Raw genomic sequence first — 15303 nt, 5'->3', positions numbered from 1 at the left:
CCCATCCACCTCTTTCCCAGCTCCCAGCACCTGATGACAGGACCCGACACGCACGAGGCACCAACCTCACGCTAGGCCATCTGCGCCCCCCACCGCCACAACCGTCCCCTCCTCCTTGCGGCCGTCATCAGCCCCAAGCCCAGGCCCAAGGCCCAGGGCCAGACTCACTGTCTTGGTGGGTGTCGCCAGAGTCTCCATCTCTTCGTGGGTGACCCAGACATTCCCAGAAGACTGCAGGCAGAGAGGAAGCCTAGCTGGGCCTGCGTGCGGGTCTCCAGACGCCCTTGGGGCCAGGAAGCCCGAGCACGAGGACAAACGTCCCCCCCCCGGGTGTCCCCCAGGCCCGGCCCTGAGCCCGCACTGTCAGCCTGAGCAGCTCCCGGGATCACCGGGAGATGCTCAGCAAATGTTTTCTGGACGAACATGAATGGAGAGTGTGGGTCTGGAACACGGGCTGGTCCCGGTCAGAGACGGGTGGCACTGCGAGCTGCCACCCCGAGGGTCCGCACCCTGTGGACGGCCTGCACGGCCAGGAGCAAGGTCACAAACGCCCCTGCCTGCCTGCCTCCGATCGACACAGAGCCCCCGGAGCCCTCCCTCCCAGAGCTCTGCAGGCAGCTGGGCCCACGGGCAGTACGTGGAGGAACTAGGCTGCTGAGCCCCCCCGGAAGCCACGTCCTGGGGACAGGGGGTCCTCCGAGGGGCGGGAAGGGCAGGAATCAAGCCTGCCATCGTCCCATCACTGGACGGTCTCCCCGGTGCCCGGGCGTCCTGGTGGGGGGCCACTCACGGTCCGGGAGGTGGGCGGGGCGGACGGGCTGGTCAGCGACACCATCTCCTGGATGGCCAGCCGGAGCTTGAGGCGGTGCAGGGCGTTGCTGATGCCGATCTCACGCTGGATCTCCGTGTCCGACAGGGCCGACATGATGGCGCCACTCTTGACGTTGGCCCGGCAGGCGGCCACGTACCAGGCAGGCATCCCCACCCAGAGCTGCAGGCACAGGCACGGAGCAGGTCCAGCCCCTTCCCCCGACCTGGGCCCCGCCGCCAGGAGCCTGGCGCATCCGTGGCCTCGCGAGCAAGCAGAGCAGAAGAATCAGACACGTGGAGTGACTGTCACCAGATGCGTCTCTTTCCCGTTTTACGGATGGAAAATCTGAGGCCCGAGAACATGCGGGGATCCCAGACCACGCGGTACCTCACTCCTGGGGCCGCCAGAGGGGGCGCGTGGCTCGGGATGCCACGTCCCTGACCCACGCCAAGCTCCGGGGGGCATCGGCTCCACCTCCCAAGTGCCCCGTCCCTGCCCCTGCGGAGGAAGGGCGCCCGGCCCCGGAGACACCGGCTGAGAGTGCCCGCCCCCCCACGGGCCCAGGGGACCCCTCAGGCCTACCTCCAGCCAGGAGACCACAGTGGGGCCGTCCCACTGGGCGAAGGGCATTCCCTTCCTGCGAGCATCCTCAAGCAGCTGGTGTCTGGTGGGAAGAGGAACAGACTCACTGCTGTCCCCCTGGCCCAGCCCCGCTGACCACCCCCCCAGCCCCGCGCCACCCCTGCTGCTCGCCTGGAGCACTAGGGTGCCCGTCCTGCCCCCAGCCTCCCCCCGGCTCATCCTGACAACCACCTCACCGTCCCCGCTGGTCCCGTGTGGCCAGCAACCCCCTTCAGAAGGGCTTGGGCCTGACTCCGGCTGCCGAGCTCGGGCCCAGCACTGAGGGACAGGCCACGGGCCCCGGCTGCCCCCCAGCCCCGGCTGCCCCGGCTGCCCCTCTGGCTGCCCCCCAGCTCCGGCTGCCCCAGCTGCCCCCCAGCCCCGGCTGCCCCGGCTGCCCCCCTGGCTGCCCCCCAGCCCCGGCTGCCCCGGTGGCCCCGGCCACCCCCAGCTCTTACTTCTTCTTCAGCCGCCGGTCCTTCTCTGCCTGGGTCCCCAGCTTGGCAGGCACCATGGGCTCCTGCAGACCAAGCTCGGAGTCTGTCAGCATGACTGGAAGGGGACAGACGGCATGTGAGCTTGGCCCCCCCACCCCCTTGGCCCGGGCCTGAGCTGGGCAGTGGAGGCTCCTCGGTGCTCGAGAGCCCGGAAGGCCTGACGGGACCACCTGCTGCCCCGGGGCCTGCACTCTGTCCCTACACCCAGCAGCCCCACCACGGCCTCCAAAGGTCCCCGTCCAGCCCCCCACCGCCTCCGGGGTCCTCCTCCTCCTCGGCCTCCTCGGCCCAGAGAGGCTCCCCGGAGCCTCAGCCCTGCAGTTGTGCCCCAGCCAGACGGACCGAGGCGGTGCCCCCACAGCAGCAGAAGCCCACGCAGGGCATGGCCCTGCTCCCAAGCGAGTCCAAGGGAACCCAGAGAGCCCGGTGTGAACGGGCCCCAGGCCGGAGCGGATGACCCGACCTGACCAGGGGGAGAAACACGGGCACCCGAGACCACTGCCCCTCAGCCTTCCTCACTTGCAGGCCCGCAAGGGGCAACCCTCCAGGCTCTGTCTCCTCCTATCAAGGGTCGCTGAGCAGACGCCAACCCCGCAGTGTTCGCGCAAGGGTCACAGGGGAGAACGCACCAAGTTTCAGTTGCTCCGCACAGCGCACACGGCAGTGGGTGTGGGCGACCCAGACACCACGTGAGATGCCGTCTAAGGGTTGGTGTGGGGAGCGGAGGCCCTCCCACGGCACGGCTGCCCACAGGCCACCCTCCTGGGCTCCCTCCCCACCCCCTGCACCCCTGCGGGCTGGGGCAGGATGCCCTACCTCCTTCCTAGCAGAGGACAGGTGCCTAACCCCCTCTTCCTCTCCTCCTTCCCTCCCCCTCGTCCTCCACTAGTGGCAGGAAGGCCTGATTACACCTTTGGGTTTAAAGGTTCCTCCCTGTAGCTGATTAGCTGCCCCCCCCCCCCCCCGTCCGGCAGGCACTTGCCCTGCTCCAGCTGCCCTGGGGGACATGTCGTGGCCCCTCAGACCTGCCCCAGCCTGGGGTCCGCAGCCACCTCTGCCCCCCCAGCCCCCCCTCTCCGTACGAAGCCCCTGCACCCAGCACCTGCCTCCCTGGGGCCTGCAGTCCCTATGCCCGTCCCTATGGGGCGGCCTCCTACATCACCCTCCAGCAGCAGCCCAGCTGCGGCCGAGCAGAGGAAGCCGCCCTGGCTTTCCTAGCACCGCAGGGCCGAGCTCTAGCCAGACGCCCCCCAGCTCCCGGCTCCCAGCGCAAGGTTTTAGGGCCATCGCTTTGCTTGCTGTGAGGCACCACGCTCCCCGAAGGAAGGCCCCGCTCTGACCCCAGTGTGTACAGCAGCTGCTCACTAAGGGTCTGACTGGATAGAGGAGGGAAAGTGGGATGGAGAGGAACATGGGCCTGGGGAAGGCGGGGCAGAGGCCAGTACCTACTGCGCGCCGACCCGTGCCAAGTGCACAGAACTTTCTATCCGCACAGGAGTGAGTGCCAGGCCTGCCCGGGCGCTCATGCTGCCTACAGGACGTCTACGGAGCCACGGGCCCAGGACACGTTGCGTCCCGGAGGCCAGTCCTAGTCGGGAGCGGACGGTCCTCGAGGAAGAACCGGGAAGGTCCTCCCCAAGGTCCCGAGCACAGAAAACCTCCACGCAGCCTGGAAGCTCCGAGGCCCCCGCCTGTGGCCCGCCGCCTCCAGGGAGCCCCCCGAGCTGAATCTGCCCGACGGCCGCTGCCACCCGCAGGCCCACGAGCCAGGGTCCCAGGACGCCCTCCCGCCCCAGCCCGCTGCGGGCGCCCGCTGGCTGGGGGAGGACAGACACCGTGGCCCGTGGCTCCGTCCCGGCTCAGCTGGATGAGCCGGCCCTTCTCTTTCTTCCCGAACAGGCGGCCGATGGACGACTTGATGCCCTTGCGCTTGGCGCCCTTGTGCAAGGAGTCCTGGCTGCTGTTGCTGCTGCTGGGGTTGCTGCCCTGATCCTCCAAAGCACTGAGGACGACAGCCACGGGGAGAAACACGCTTTCACTATCACGGGCAGGGGGCCAGGCCTCAGGGAGCCCTCACAGTAAGTGGGGGCAGGGTGGGCGCGAGCAGGCGAGCCAGGACACAGGGCGCGTCCTTCAAATAGAGGCGGGGCGGGGGGTTCAGATGCCTGGACGGGGGAGACTCGGCCCTGCAGAGGCAGGGGAGGGGCGCGGCGACCCTGGGGTCCGCGGACTTGGGCACGTACCTCCTGCCTTCTTCCTGGCTCAGGGCTGGATGGCCAAGTTTCTCTAGCCGCAGCGTCCTGGGTGAGGAAGGAGGAGAAGTCTCACATTTTATGGTGGCTTTATCCTCTCGGTTCTCTTCCCGAGACACTGGTGACTGAACAGACAGTGGAGCCGTCAGGGAATAGAGGGAGAGACCTGGGGCCCGCCTACCCAGCCCAGACGAGGCAGAGGAGCCTGGAGAAGCGCGGCGGGAAAGGGGGGCCTCTCTGAGCCACACCGGACTTGGGGCCCAGGGGAGGGAGGCCAAAGGGGATGGCCTGGGGGGCGACCCCGTGAGGACCCGGCTCGGCTGGGTGGCACTCACCAGCAGCTTCCTCCTATGTTTTCTTAAGTCACTGGGCTGGAAGAGAGAGGGGAGGGGATGCTCAGACTCACCCTCTGGGTCCCGAGAGCCAACCCAAGGGGGGGCCGGGGTCCTAGGAGGCGAACATAGGGGTCAGTGCCTCCCACAGGCCTGGAGACAACCCCACAGCGGAGAAGAGCTAGCCCGGAGACCGAAGCCAGGGCCACCTCTGGACGAGAGGGGCACGTCTGGGCCGGCCACGAGTCTCGTGAGCACTCTGCACCTACGTGAGACGAGGCTGAGGACGTGTGGCAGGCCCTCCATGACCCTAGGGGGGTCCCCACACACTGGGTCGGCACACATCGCAGGAAGAGGACGCCGGGCCCCCCAAGGACGGAGCCCAGCAGGCCCGAGAGCCCCCGGGCTGCTCACCCACCGCCCCAGGGCGCTCACCAGGGTCATGACCCCCATGCGGTCCAGGTCCTGGGCAGCACTGCGGGAGGCCAGCTTGGGTGTGGAGCGGCCACTGAGTGGAGGGGACGCGCTGGCCAGGGACAGGGCGGTCAGTGAGGTGGGGATGGAGCCACGCTTGCGCAGCTCAGTCAGGTTGAGGGCCTCCACGCTGCCGCTGCTCACTCGAGTCTCAATCTCCTCGGCACGCAACTCCGTGGACTCCTTCTCCTCCTGGATCATCCTGGGAGGAAGGCGAAAGCAGGCCTTGCGTGGGCCCCAGCGAGGCCTGCGCCATGCTCCCCACCTGGGCCCCAGGCGCTGCTCCCCCTGCAGCTCACAACACGTCTCGTCCCTTCCTCCTTAGCTGACCTTGTCGACCACAGCTCCCCAGTCCAACAGACGCCGTCGCCGGGAAAAAGGCCCCGAGCCGGTGGGACACAAACCATCCCGGACGGCAGGACTCGACCTACCAGAGTACACGGGCAGCCCTGAGTCGGCTTAGGGGCCTCAGTTTCCCCCGTACCTGATGTTCCCAAACGCACGTCCTTTAACTGACACCGTCCCCTGATGGAGGTTGTTCCACAGAGAAACGAGAAAACCCACGATAACCCTGCAGGGGCTGGGGTGGGAGGGGACCCGGGAGACACGCGTGCGCACACCCTCACACATGCACACCCGTGTGCGCCGACTGGGAGCGAGACCCGAGGGCGCTAGAAGGCCCTTCCCCTGTGGCCCGGGGGCGTGCAGGGGCCACGAGGGCCCTTGGGTGCTTTCCTTTGCAGAACACAAGTCGGCAGCCCTATGTGTGAACTCTCCCGCTGGCGCCCTCGTGTGTGTGTGTGTGTGTGTGTGTGTGTGCGCGCGTGTCAGGGAGGGAGGCCTCCTTTCCAGCGGGTCTGAGAGACCCAGAAGTGGGAGAACCATGGAGGCCGTGGCCCTCGGCACCGTAAAGCCTGGTGCGGCCAGGCTCAGGTGTGGCCTGGCGGCAGGTCACACGCATCTAAGCGTCCCCAGGGGCAGCTGCAGCCCAGGTGGGCGTCCCCTTCCCCGCCTGCGAGCCTCGCCAGGATGAGGGACACTGCAGAACGGGAGCCCGGCTCTCTGCCTCCGCCCCGGCCACACCACCCAGCTGCCCGGGTTCTGGTCCCTTCCCCGGGAAGCAGGAGCAGCGCTGCCTCCCCGAGACGTACGGCCGAGCGGAACACCCGCAAAGCCCTCCCGCGACTGGGCCTCGGCGGCGGGGGCAATGGGCTCAGGGCCCCAGTGTCAGGCCCACAGGGTCAGCCGAGGTCGCACCCTCCCGCCCGGCACCCGGGCCCAGACGGAGCACTCGGAGGTGCGGCTGCAAGACCACGCGTCCTGGGAGCCCGCTTCCAAGGGGCCGCCCCTGCCCCACCTGATCTCTTCGTTGATGGCATCCAGCTGCTCCTGCAGCATCATGGCCAGGGTCTGCGCATCCGAGTGGCCGCCGGGGGAGGCAACGTCCACGGAGCCCACCAGGCCCCCGGGCTCGTCCTCATCCACGTCGGAGATCTCGGGGTCACTGTCAAAGACCGGGGCGGCGGCAGGGGCCAGCACCCCAGGCAGTGGGGACGGCTCCCAGTCCTTAGCGAAGGAGGGGACAAGAGTCATAATAAGACCCCAGACAGCCCAGAAGCAGGACCGCCCCCATCCCAGCCGCACTGGCCTCTCCCAAGGACCCTCGCCAAGCGCAGGGTCCCGGGCCCGCCTCAGGCCTCAGGCCTCAGAACCTGCACTGTAACAAGTGTCCAGGGGACCTGGTAGCACAGCTCAAGGAGTCGGGTAGCAGAATGGTTAGGGACATGTCCCAGGGAGAGGCGGCCTTGCTGGGAAACCTGACCAGTAGCTGCGCCACCGTCGTAAAGTTGCTTGACCTCTCTGTGCCTCAGTTCCCTCATCTGTGGAACGGGGACAGTAATGGTGCCTGCCCACGTCGTAGGTGACGGTGAGAGCAGAGCGGGGACACACATGGAAGCACCTAGCACGGGGTGTGGCCCACAGTGGGCACTCCGTAAAGGCCACCCCTTCTGTGCATACAGAGTGACTATGGGGCTCCAGGGCCCGAGGGAAGCCGAGTGGTCCTGTCCGTCTGCGTCTCCACCGCAGGACCCCGCGGTCAGCCCTCTGGGGTGGTGGCCGCTCGGAAGGCACCCGACAAACCTCTCCAGCCCACAAAAGCGGGGAAGAGGAGAGAGCACAAATGTGGGCCACGCGCCAGGAGGGCAGGGGGCGGGCCTGGGATAGCGAGGTGCCCTAAGCCATCCTCCGGCTCCCACAGCCCCGAGCCCGGCGGGCACGTCGTCTCCAGCTCCTGGGCTCCTGCTGCATTCTTAGCAACGGAGAGAGCTGAGGGCGAGGGGACAGCGAGATGAAAGGACGCCTCCCCCGGACCCTGTGGGGCCTTAAGGAAGGCGGGGCCTGGCTTCAGGGCAGGGTGTGGGACGCAGGGGCCCTTCCCTGCCTGCATCTCCCCCGGCTGCCCGCGCCCACCCACCCCGGGCCAGTCTCAGCAGGAACACAAGGCTGCTTCTCGGAAAGCTTCAGGTGCCATCCCCAGGGCCTCATGACCCGCCATCCCTCCCTCCCTCCTCCCCACCCCATAAACCACAGCTTTTGCTCCAGGAAGCTTGCCAAGTCCACCTCAGCCCTGCATCTCCCACCCTGACCACCAGAAACACGCCTGCACGCCGGGCACACGTGCACCGGCCTCAGCAGGGCCGCGGGGACCGGCCGGCCACCAGCCCCGCCACTTGCCCACCAGGAGGCCGAGGTGAGGGGCACAGCTGTTGCAGCTAACAATGGCCCCAACCCCAGGGCTGCAGCTGTTGTCCACACGCGGGGACTGGAGGGGGAGGATTTGTGCCGCACGCCAGCCGTCTGTGAAACCGGAGCCAGGCACGCGGCCGGACTGACCCCAAGCTCCCTGGGGAGAACCCTCCACACTCACCCCCCACCCTCACCTTGGCAGACTCCTCCCGCAGGGCCGAGTAGCGGCGGTGCAGGCCTGAGGGCGCGTGGGGGGCTGTGCCGAGGGAGAAGCGCACATCCGCTGCACTGCCGGAGCGCGACCTGGGGGCGGGGGGGGGGGGGGGGGGGGGGAGAGCAGCCCTGAGGCTGAGGCCCCGGGCGCAGCCACCAGGCCCAAGAGTTGAGGGATCTCAGCTTGGCGGAAAGAAGCCTCAGCTGGCAGAGGGCTACTGTGATGGCTTAAGGGCCGCCGTGTGAACAGGAGATGCAATTTAGCCTCTGGTGCCCCAGGGATCAGAACGATCCAGAAAGTTCTAGGGAAGCAGCTTCCATCTAACGTAAGCAGCACCTTCGGATGGCAAGATTTGGCTCAGGATGCAACTGGTGGCTTCAAAAAAAGCTGAGCTCTCCATTAAAGGGGCACTCGGGCCAAGGGCTTGTGGCCCTGAGAGACTAGAAGGGAGGGTCTCTAAAGATCCTTTTTTTTTTTTTTTTAGCTCTGAGGGTCTTTGTTTCTTTGTCTTCTCCCCGGCGACCGCCCGTGGGCTCCCCCATAATCCTGGCCAAAATGAACCCAGGCCGCTCCCCATCCCCCGGAGGCTTCAAGAGGCCCTGTTCTATCAGGGATGTGGGCCGGATGCCCCCTGGGGTGAGGTTTCAGAATCCCAGTAATGTCTGGGATGCCTTCCCTCCTGGACTTCTTCCCCACGCCTTCGCCTTCCGAGTTTGGGGTGTGAGGGGGCCTGAGGGGCCCGGGGCCCGGGGACAGGGCAAGCCTATGGTGCATTGCATGAGGTAGCTGCAGGGAAGAGGGGGGCGTTACTGCTCATCCCCCCTTCTGTCCTGCACCTCAGCCCCAACTCCGTGATGGGTCCAGTATTCCTATGGCCAAAGCCAAGAATCCTCAACCACCAAGGAAAGCAAGCAGTGCAAATAGCTTGGTGTTCCTGAGTCATGAGGCTTATTCACTGGGGTGGGTGGGGGGGTCTCTTCTGAGAAACCTACAGGAAGGAAGAAGTCAGAGGAACCCCAACTCCCACTCCCTGCCTCCGTTGCCTGCTTCTCCCCACCGTCTCCCATACAGTAGCTCCTGATGAAGCGGAAGACGGTACTCACGTCTCTACCACCCAGACGCCCACAGGCTGCTCTTCCTCCAGGTCATCGTCCCTTTCCCTAATCCAAGCCCTGCGTCTCCACGTTTCCTTGAACCCCTCCAGGGAAGCTGATCCCTATTGCCCTGACACAGCAAGAGCATCACTCAAGGGACCTCAAAGACGCTCTTCTGTGAGACCGTGGTTTGGAGAGAAAACAGCCAGGAGCCCGGAACCTTGAGTGGCATCTACTAGCAGCATCCTCCATCCTCACCCTGCCACTCTGGGCGGAGAAGTAGCGGCGGGATTGGGGTCTCAGTTCAATGTCAATCGCTTCACAACATGTAGAGAAAAATCCAGAAGTTCCCCAAAACATGGATCTAATTTAAAAAATACCACTCACCATCTCTTAAAATGCTCTCAGAAAAGGGGATGTCACAACCACAACATGGCACCTCAGCGTCCAACAGTAGGGAAGTTCTGGATGCCTCACTTCCGTCCCTCGTGCTGCCCTTTGCCCACTGCCAGCTATCTGAACCTCGGTGGCCTGAACACTCAAACAACAATCCTCCAGAGCCCTAAAGACGGTGTCTCCAAAGAACTAGAATGAGCCACACACTGTCCGTGAGCGGGTCCTACAGGACACAGGTGAGCACGTCCCCCGCAGACCCATCGAGGGCATCTCCCGTGGCACTGGGGCGGGAGCATCCTGCCTCTCCTTGCCTCCCAGCAGCCTCTGCTCAGAGGCCTGGCGCCCCTTCCAGGCTGCCCAAGTGAGCTAGGTGACCTCGACCACGTTCTTGGGGTCTCGGTGTCCCACCCTAGATAGGAGGAGGACCCTGAGGTCCTGGGCGGTCTTTTGGTGGGAGGAAGCCTCCTTCCTCAGGGTCCGGGCAGGACCCCATCCCAGCACGCCCAGCCTCCCGCGCTCCAGTACCTGGAGTGGACGCCATCCACAAACGGCCCCCCTCGACCCTTCAGCTGGTCCACCTCTTGGCGCAGCTTCTCAATCTCTTCAGACAGGCGGCCCTGTGCCAGGCAGACCCAGGGTGGGGGTGGGGCCAGGGAGGGGCGGAGAGGGGAGAGAGGGACAAAAGGACAGCAGAGTTGGGGGGAAGCAGAATGTACTGCGAAGTCCAAAGCCAGGGGCCCCGGCCAGGCCCACAGATGACACCAAGAGAAGAGGTCCGACTGGAAAGCGAGCAGAAGGGTGGGCAGGGGCGGCAGAGGGGCAGGGCCAGGGGAGGGTCTGTCTAGGGCAGGCTTCTAGCGGAGCAGAGCTGCTGAGCCCTGGCCCCCCCGACGCGCGGCAGCGGCACAGACGCGGCTGAGGCAGGGCCAGGGACGGTCCTCCCGGCTCAGGGACTCCTGCGTCACCTGGAGCGAGGCCCCACCAGATCCGGGCCCTGCCTCTCCGCCCGCCCTATGCCCTACGCCTAGGGCCTCCGCCGCGTCTTCACCCTGGGTGGCGAGGCGTCCGCCGCGACGGGCTCTAGCGAGGATCCGGGAAATAACGTCTGCGCAGCCCGGCGCCGCCCGCATTCCTTCCTCACCAAGCCCGGCCCGCCCAGGCCGCCCGCAGCGGTACCTTGTGATGGTGCTGCTCCTCGATCTGCCGCTGGGAGCTCTCCAGCTCCTGGATCAGCGTGTTCTGGGGGGACAGCCGGGAGCTGGGGACCCACCGCCGCCCCTCCTGCCCCTCCTGCCCCTGCCTCCCCAGCTCTGCCCACCGGGCCTATGTCCAGGACACGCCCCGCCCCTGACACCCCAACTGCTCCCCTCGGCCCGCCCACCGAGACCTGTGACCCCGACCCCGACCCCATCACACCTTCTCCTCCAGGGCCGCCATTCGCTCCTTGAGGTGCAGCTGCAGCCGCTCGTTGGACTCGCTGAGCAGCCTGTCCACGGTGTCCGACAGCCGCTTGTTGTGGTCCTCGTTCATCTTCTCCCGCTGGCGCACCTGCAGAGCCAGCACCCCTGCTCCCAGGTCACCCCGGGGCCGCCCATCCCCGCGCCTTGCCCGGCGCCAGCCCACTCACCCGACCCCTACTGGTAGGCCCAGAGCCCCTCGCTCCGGCTCCCGGACCACCTCCTCTGGCCCCTCCATGGCTCTGTCCCCACCCAGGCCCCATCCCCCCAGCGCCCACTCTTCTTAGGCCTATCCACATGCCATCTGGGGAGGCTCCCTGGGGAGCCCAGCCCGGTGCCCTCACCCTCGCCAGCTCCTGGTTCTTCTCCTCCAGTTGACTCTCCAGCTGTCGCAGATGCTCCTCAATGTTGCCGTGCCTTTCTTCAGCCTGGAAGCAGGCATGGGTCAGTGCAGCCGTACATGCTCGGCCCTCCTGCTCAGGGCCCGCATCCCACACACCCTCAGCCAGGGTACTCTCCGGGACGGGGCCTCTCACCTGGAAGCACAACTGCCACCACCACTGCCCTTCTTCCCAAGCAATATCCACACCCTGACTGTTGTTTCCCCAACCCTTTCTTCCTGCTCTGAGCCTGCAGCTGGTGGTCCAAACTACCCCACACTTCCAGAAAAAAACTCTACTTCAAAGCATGAGCTACTGTAAATCTCCTTTATGCCTCCAGGTAGATGGATGGACCTGCACTTAAGGGCAGAGATGCAAGCCAGACTTTCTGGGTTCAAATCCTGGCTCCCTCTCTTCTCAGGCACGTGGTGATGGGCAAGTTATTGGACCCCTATGTGACTGAATCTCCTAGACTATAAAGATGGATGATAACAGCACCCATAAAGTGCATTAACCTAACACCAACCCATAACCCTAACTACTAAACCTAACCCTAACCGTAACCCCTAACCAATAACCCATAATCCCAATACCTAACCCTAACCACAACCTGAACCATAACCACTAATTCCTAACCCTAATCCCTAACCTTAAACCTAATCCTAACTCTAATCACTAATCCTAAACCTAACCCCAACCCCTAACCCTAAAAAACCCAACCCTAATTCCAACCCCTAATCCCTAACCCTTAACCACAACCTTAACCCCAACCCTAATCCCACACCCAACCCTAACGTCTAACGCTAACACTAAACTTAACCACAATCCAACCCTAACCCCTAAGCCTAACCCTAACACCAACCCCAACACTAACCACAAACCCCTAATCCTAACCCCTAACCCTAACCCCTAATCCTAACTCTAACCCTAACCCATACCATAACCCCTAACCCTTAACCATAACCATGACCCCAAACCATACCTCCTTCCCTAACCAGAAACCTAAACCCTAACCCTGAATATCTAAACCCTAACCCCTAACTCCAACCCCAACCCTTAATCGTAACCCCTAATACCTAACATCTAACCCTAAGCCCTAACTCTAAATACTAACTTTAACCTTAACCTCAATTCCAACCCTAACCGCTAACTCTACGCCAAATACCTAACCCCTAACCCTAAACCTAAACCCAAACATTAACTCTTACCCCAAAGCCAACCCTAACCAAACCCTAACCCCTAACCTAACCCCAACCTAACCCATAAACCCTAACCCTAACCCTTGGCCCTTAACCCTAACCACAACGCCAACCCCAACCCAACCCTAATCCCTAGCTCAACCCTAACCCCTAACCCCAACACCAACCCTAACCTTAACCCCAAACCCAACCTTAACCCTAACCCCTAACCTCAAAACGTAATCCCTAACCCTAGCCCCAACCCTAACCCCTAATCCTAATCCTACCTCAACCCTAACCCCAACCCTAAACTGTAACCTCAAACCTAAACTGTAACTTCAAACCAACCCCAACCCGAACTCTAACCCCAACCCCTAATCCTAACCCCTAACCCCAACCCCAATCCGTAACATCAACCCCAACCCCAACACTAACCCCTAATCCAAACCCCAACCCCAACCCCAACCCCTAAATACTAATCTAAGCTCCAAACCAAACCCTAACCTCTAATCCCAACCCCAACCCTAACCCCAAACCCCTAAACCTAGCCCCAACCCTAACCCTAACCCCTAATCCCAACCTGAGGCCTAATTCTAACCACTAACCCCAACCCCTAACCCTTACCCCAGCCCCAACCTTAACCCTAACCCCTAATCCCAACCCCAAGCCTAACCCTAACCCTAATCCCTAACCCCAACCCCTAAATCCTAATCCTAGCTCCAAGCTAAATCCTAACCCCTAATTCCAACCCCAACGCTAACACTAACCCCTAACCCCAACCCTAACCCCTAATCCCAACCCCAAACCAAACCCTAACCCCTAACACTAACTCCTAATACCTAACCCCTAACCCTAATCCCTAACCCTAAACTTGAGCCCTAACACTAACCCTTACCCTAACCCAACCCTAACACCTAACCCCTAGCCCCTAACCCTAACCACAACGCCAACCCCAACACTAATCCCTAACCCCAACACTAACCCCAATGCCAACCCTAATCCCTAACCCTAAACACAACCCAAACCCTAACCCCTAACCCCCCAATCCCTAACCTCAACCCCAAACCCAACCCCAACACTAATCCCTAACCTCAAACCAACCCCAACCCCAAAACTAACCCCAACCCGTAATCCCCAACCCCAACCCTAACCCCTAATCCCAACCGCAACTGCAACCCTAACCCCAACCCCTAATCCTAGCCCCAACCCTACCCTAACCCCTAATCCCAACACCAAACCTAACCCTAACATGAACCCCTAACTCTAGCCCCAACCCTAACCGTAAACCCTAATCCCAACACTAAGCATAACCCCTAATCCTAACCCTACCCTAACCCTAACCCCAACCCCTAACCCTAGCCCCTACCCTAACCCCTAACTCCTAACCCCAACCCAAATCCCTAATCTCAACCCCAAACCTAACCCCTAACCCCAATCCTAACCCCCAACCCCTAACCCTAGCTCCAACCCTAACCCCTAATCCCGACCCTAACCTCAACCCAACCCTAACCCTAACCCTAACCCACTGAACACTGTGAGGACTAGTGAGACCATCCACGCCGACAGGTCCGCTGCCACACGCAGCACACGCTAGCCGGGCTGTCACCCCCCAGGTGGGTGGGCTCCCTCCAGGCCTGCGTCCGCTGACGAGACTGTCACACATCCAGCAGTCGGGAAACCCTCCCTAGAGCCGCCCCGCTGTGACTCGTGTGAACCTATTAATCACGTCAGTCCATCCCTTCCTGTCCCTCTGGGGACATGCTAAGCTGCCGTCCCAGCACCCCAACCTGGTCCCCTACGTCCTTAAACCCAGATCCCTAGGAGCTAGCACGCAGGCCAACCCGACGTCACAGAGGTGGTGCCACGAGGACGGACCCAACGCCTCATCAGGAGGGGCACGACTTCCCGGGTGGCGGGGACAGTCGGGGGCCCCCAGGCTCCAGAGGCCCCGGGGCCTGATGCTCACGCAACACGGACGTCCTTCTCTCCCTGGCTGGGTGGAGGCGGCCCCGAGCGAGGTCCCCGGAAAGCGTCAACCTGCTGCGAACACCCCTAAGTCCTCTGGAACCCCTGCTGCCGGCCTGCGCCCGTGCGTCGACCCCACTCCTCCAGACCCGAGGGCGGTTCCAGCCCGGACGCCTCCCAGTAACTGTTACACCCCGTCGGGCACAACCCAGGCCCTGCACCGACCCTAAAGCTGCAGGCCTCAAGCGATCGAGCTTGATCCCTAGATCCGGAAGGGCCCAGCTGCAGGACGCCGGCGACGCTCAGCCTATGCCCCCTGCACCCACGCTGCTCACCGCTCCTCTCGGATCTCCTCGTTCCGGGGACGACGTCCTCATCTTCCACCCAGGCCCCCAACAAAGACAAGTTGACGCAGCGCTCTGCGCCCCCGGGGTCTCACCCATGTCTCCCAGGGTTCCTGGGCCCTTCCCAGGGACGGTCGCTCCCGGGGGTGAGGAGGGCAGGGATCACGCATCCCAGAGTCACGCAGTGCGAGGCGCCTTCCTGGCTCCCAGCCCGAGTGCCTCCCACGCTCTGCGCCTCCTGTGGGCGCCGGGGGGCTCAGGAGGCGGCCACGGGCGGGCCGGGCCCACTTGCCTTGGTGAGGGCCGCGATCCTCTGCGCCAGCTCGGCCTCCACCTCGGGCAGCGTCTCCGCCTTGCGCATCGTCTGCTGCAGCTTCTGCTCCGCCACCTCCAGCAGCTCCTGCAGGTGCCGGGCCTTCTCCTCACACTAGCACCGTGGGTGGGGGGGGTCAACAGGGAGCGCCCAGGCTCAGGAGAGAGCAGGTGACCGGCCGGAGGAGCCGGGAGGCGGGGGGAGGGGGGACGAGGGCAACCTGGCTC

The 15303-nt window shown here is 63.8% G+C and overlaps 1 protein-coding gene across 13 annotated transcripts in view; it reads right to left on the bottom strand.

Annotated features, from left to right (window-relative positions):
- The window catches only part of PPFIA4 (PPFI scaffold protein A4), a 46189-nt gene that overhangs the window by 14788 nt on the left and 16098 nt on the right, over nt 1-15303 (bottom strand). For 10 of the 13 annotated variants that reach the window (XM_077902534.1, XM_077902533.1, XM_077902537.1 and 7 more), the window contains exons 9-23: nt 15056-15190; nt 11241-11324; nt 10856-10987; nt 10616-10678; nt 9965-10056; nt 7930-8038; nt 6345-6553; nt 4949-5189; nt 4517-4552; nt 4173-4306; nt 3765-3931; nt 1891-1984; nt 1394-1475; nt 791-991; nt 169-231 (exon numbers count right to left, since the gene is read on the bottom strand). In XM_077902534.1, the coding sequence (XP_077758660.1) occupies nt 169-231; nt 791-991; nt 1394-1475; nt 1891-1984; nt 3765-3931; nt 4173-4306; nt 4517-4552; nt 4949-5189; nt 6345-6553; nt 7930-8038; nt 9965-10056; nt 10616-10678; nt 10856-10987; nt 11241-11324; nt 15056-15190 (1842 nt within the window). The remainder of the gene's footprint in view (nt 1-168; nt 232-790; nt 992-1393; nt 1476-1890; nt 1985-3764; nt 3932-4172; nt 4307-4516; nt 4553-4948; nt 5190-6344; nt 6554-7929; nt 8039-9964; nt 10057-10615; nt 10679-10855; nt 10988-11240; nt 11325-15055; nt 15191-15303) is intronic. The other 3 variants (XM_077902538.1, XM_077902540.1, XM_077902544.1) reach the window with 2 other exon arrangements.

Source organism: Canis aureus, chromosome 6 (genome assembly GCF_053574225.1).
Source record: "Canis aureus isolate CA01 chromosome 6, VMU_Caureus_v.1.0, whole genome shotgun sequence".
NCBI lineage: Eukaryota > Metazoa > Chordata > Mammalia > Carnivora > Canidae > Canis > Canis aureus.
The sequence above is the reverse complement of the archived record's forward strand: the minus strand, read 5'-3'. Positions and strand labels throughout refer to the sequence as shown.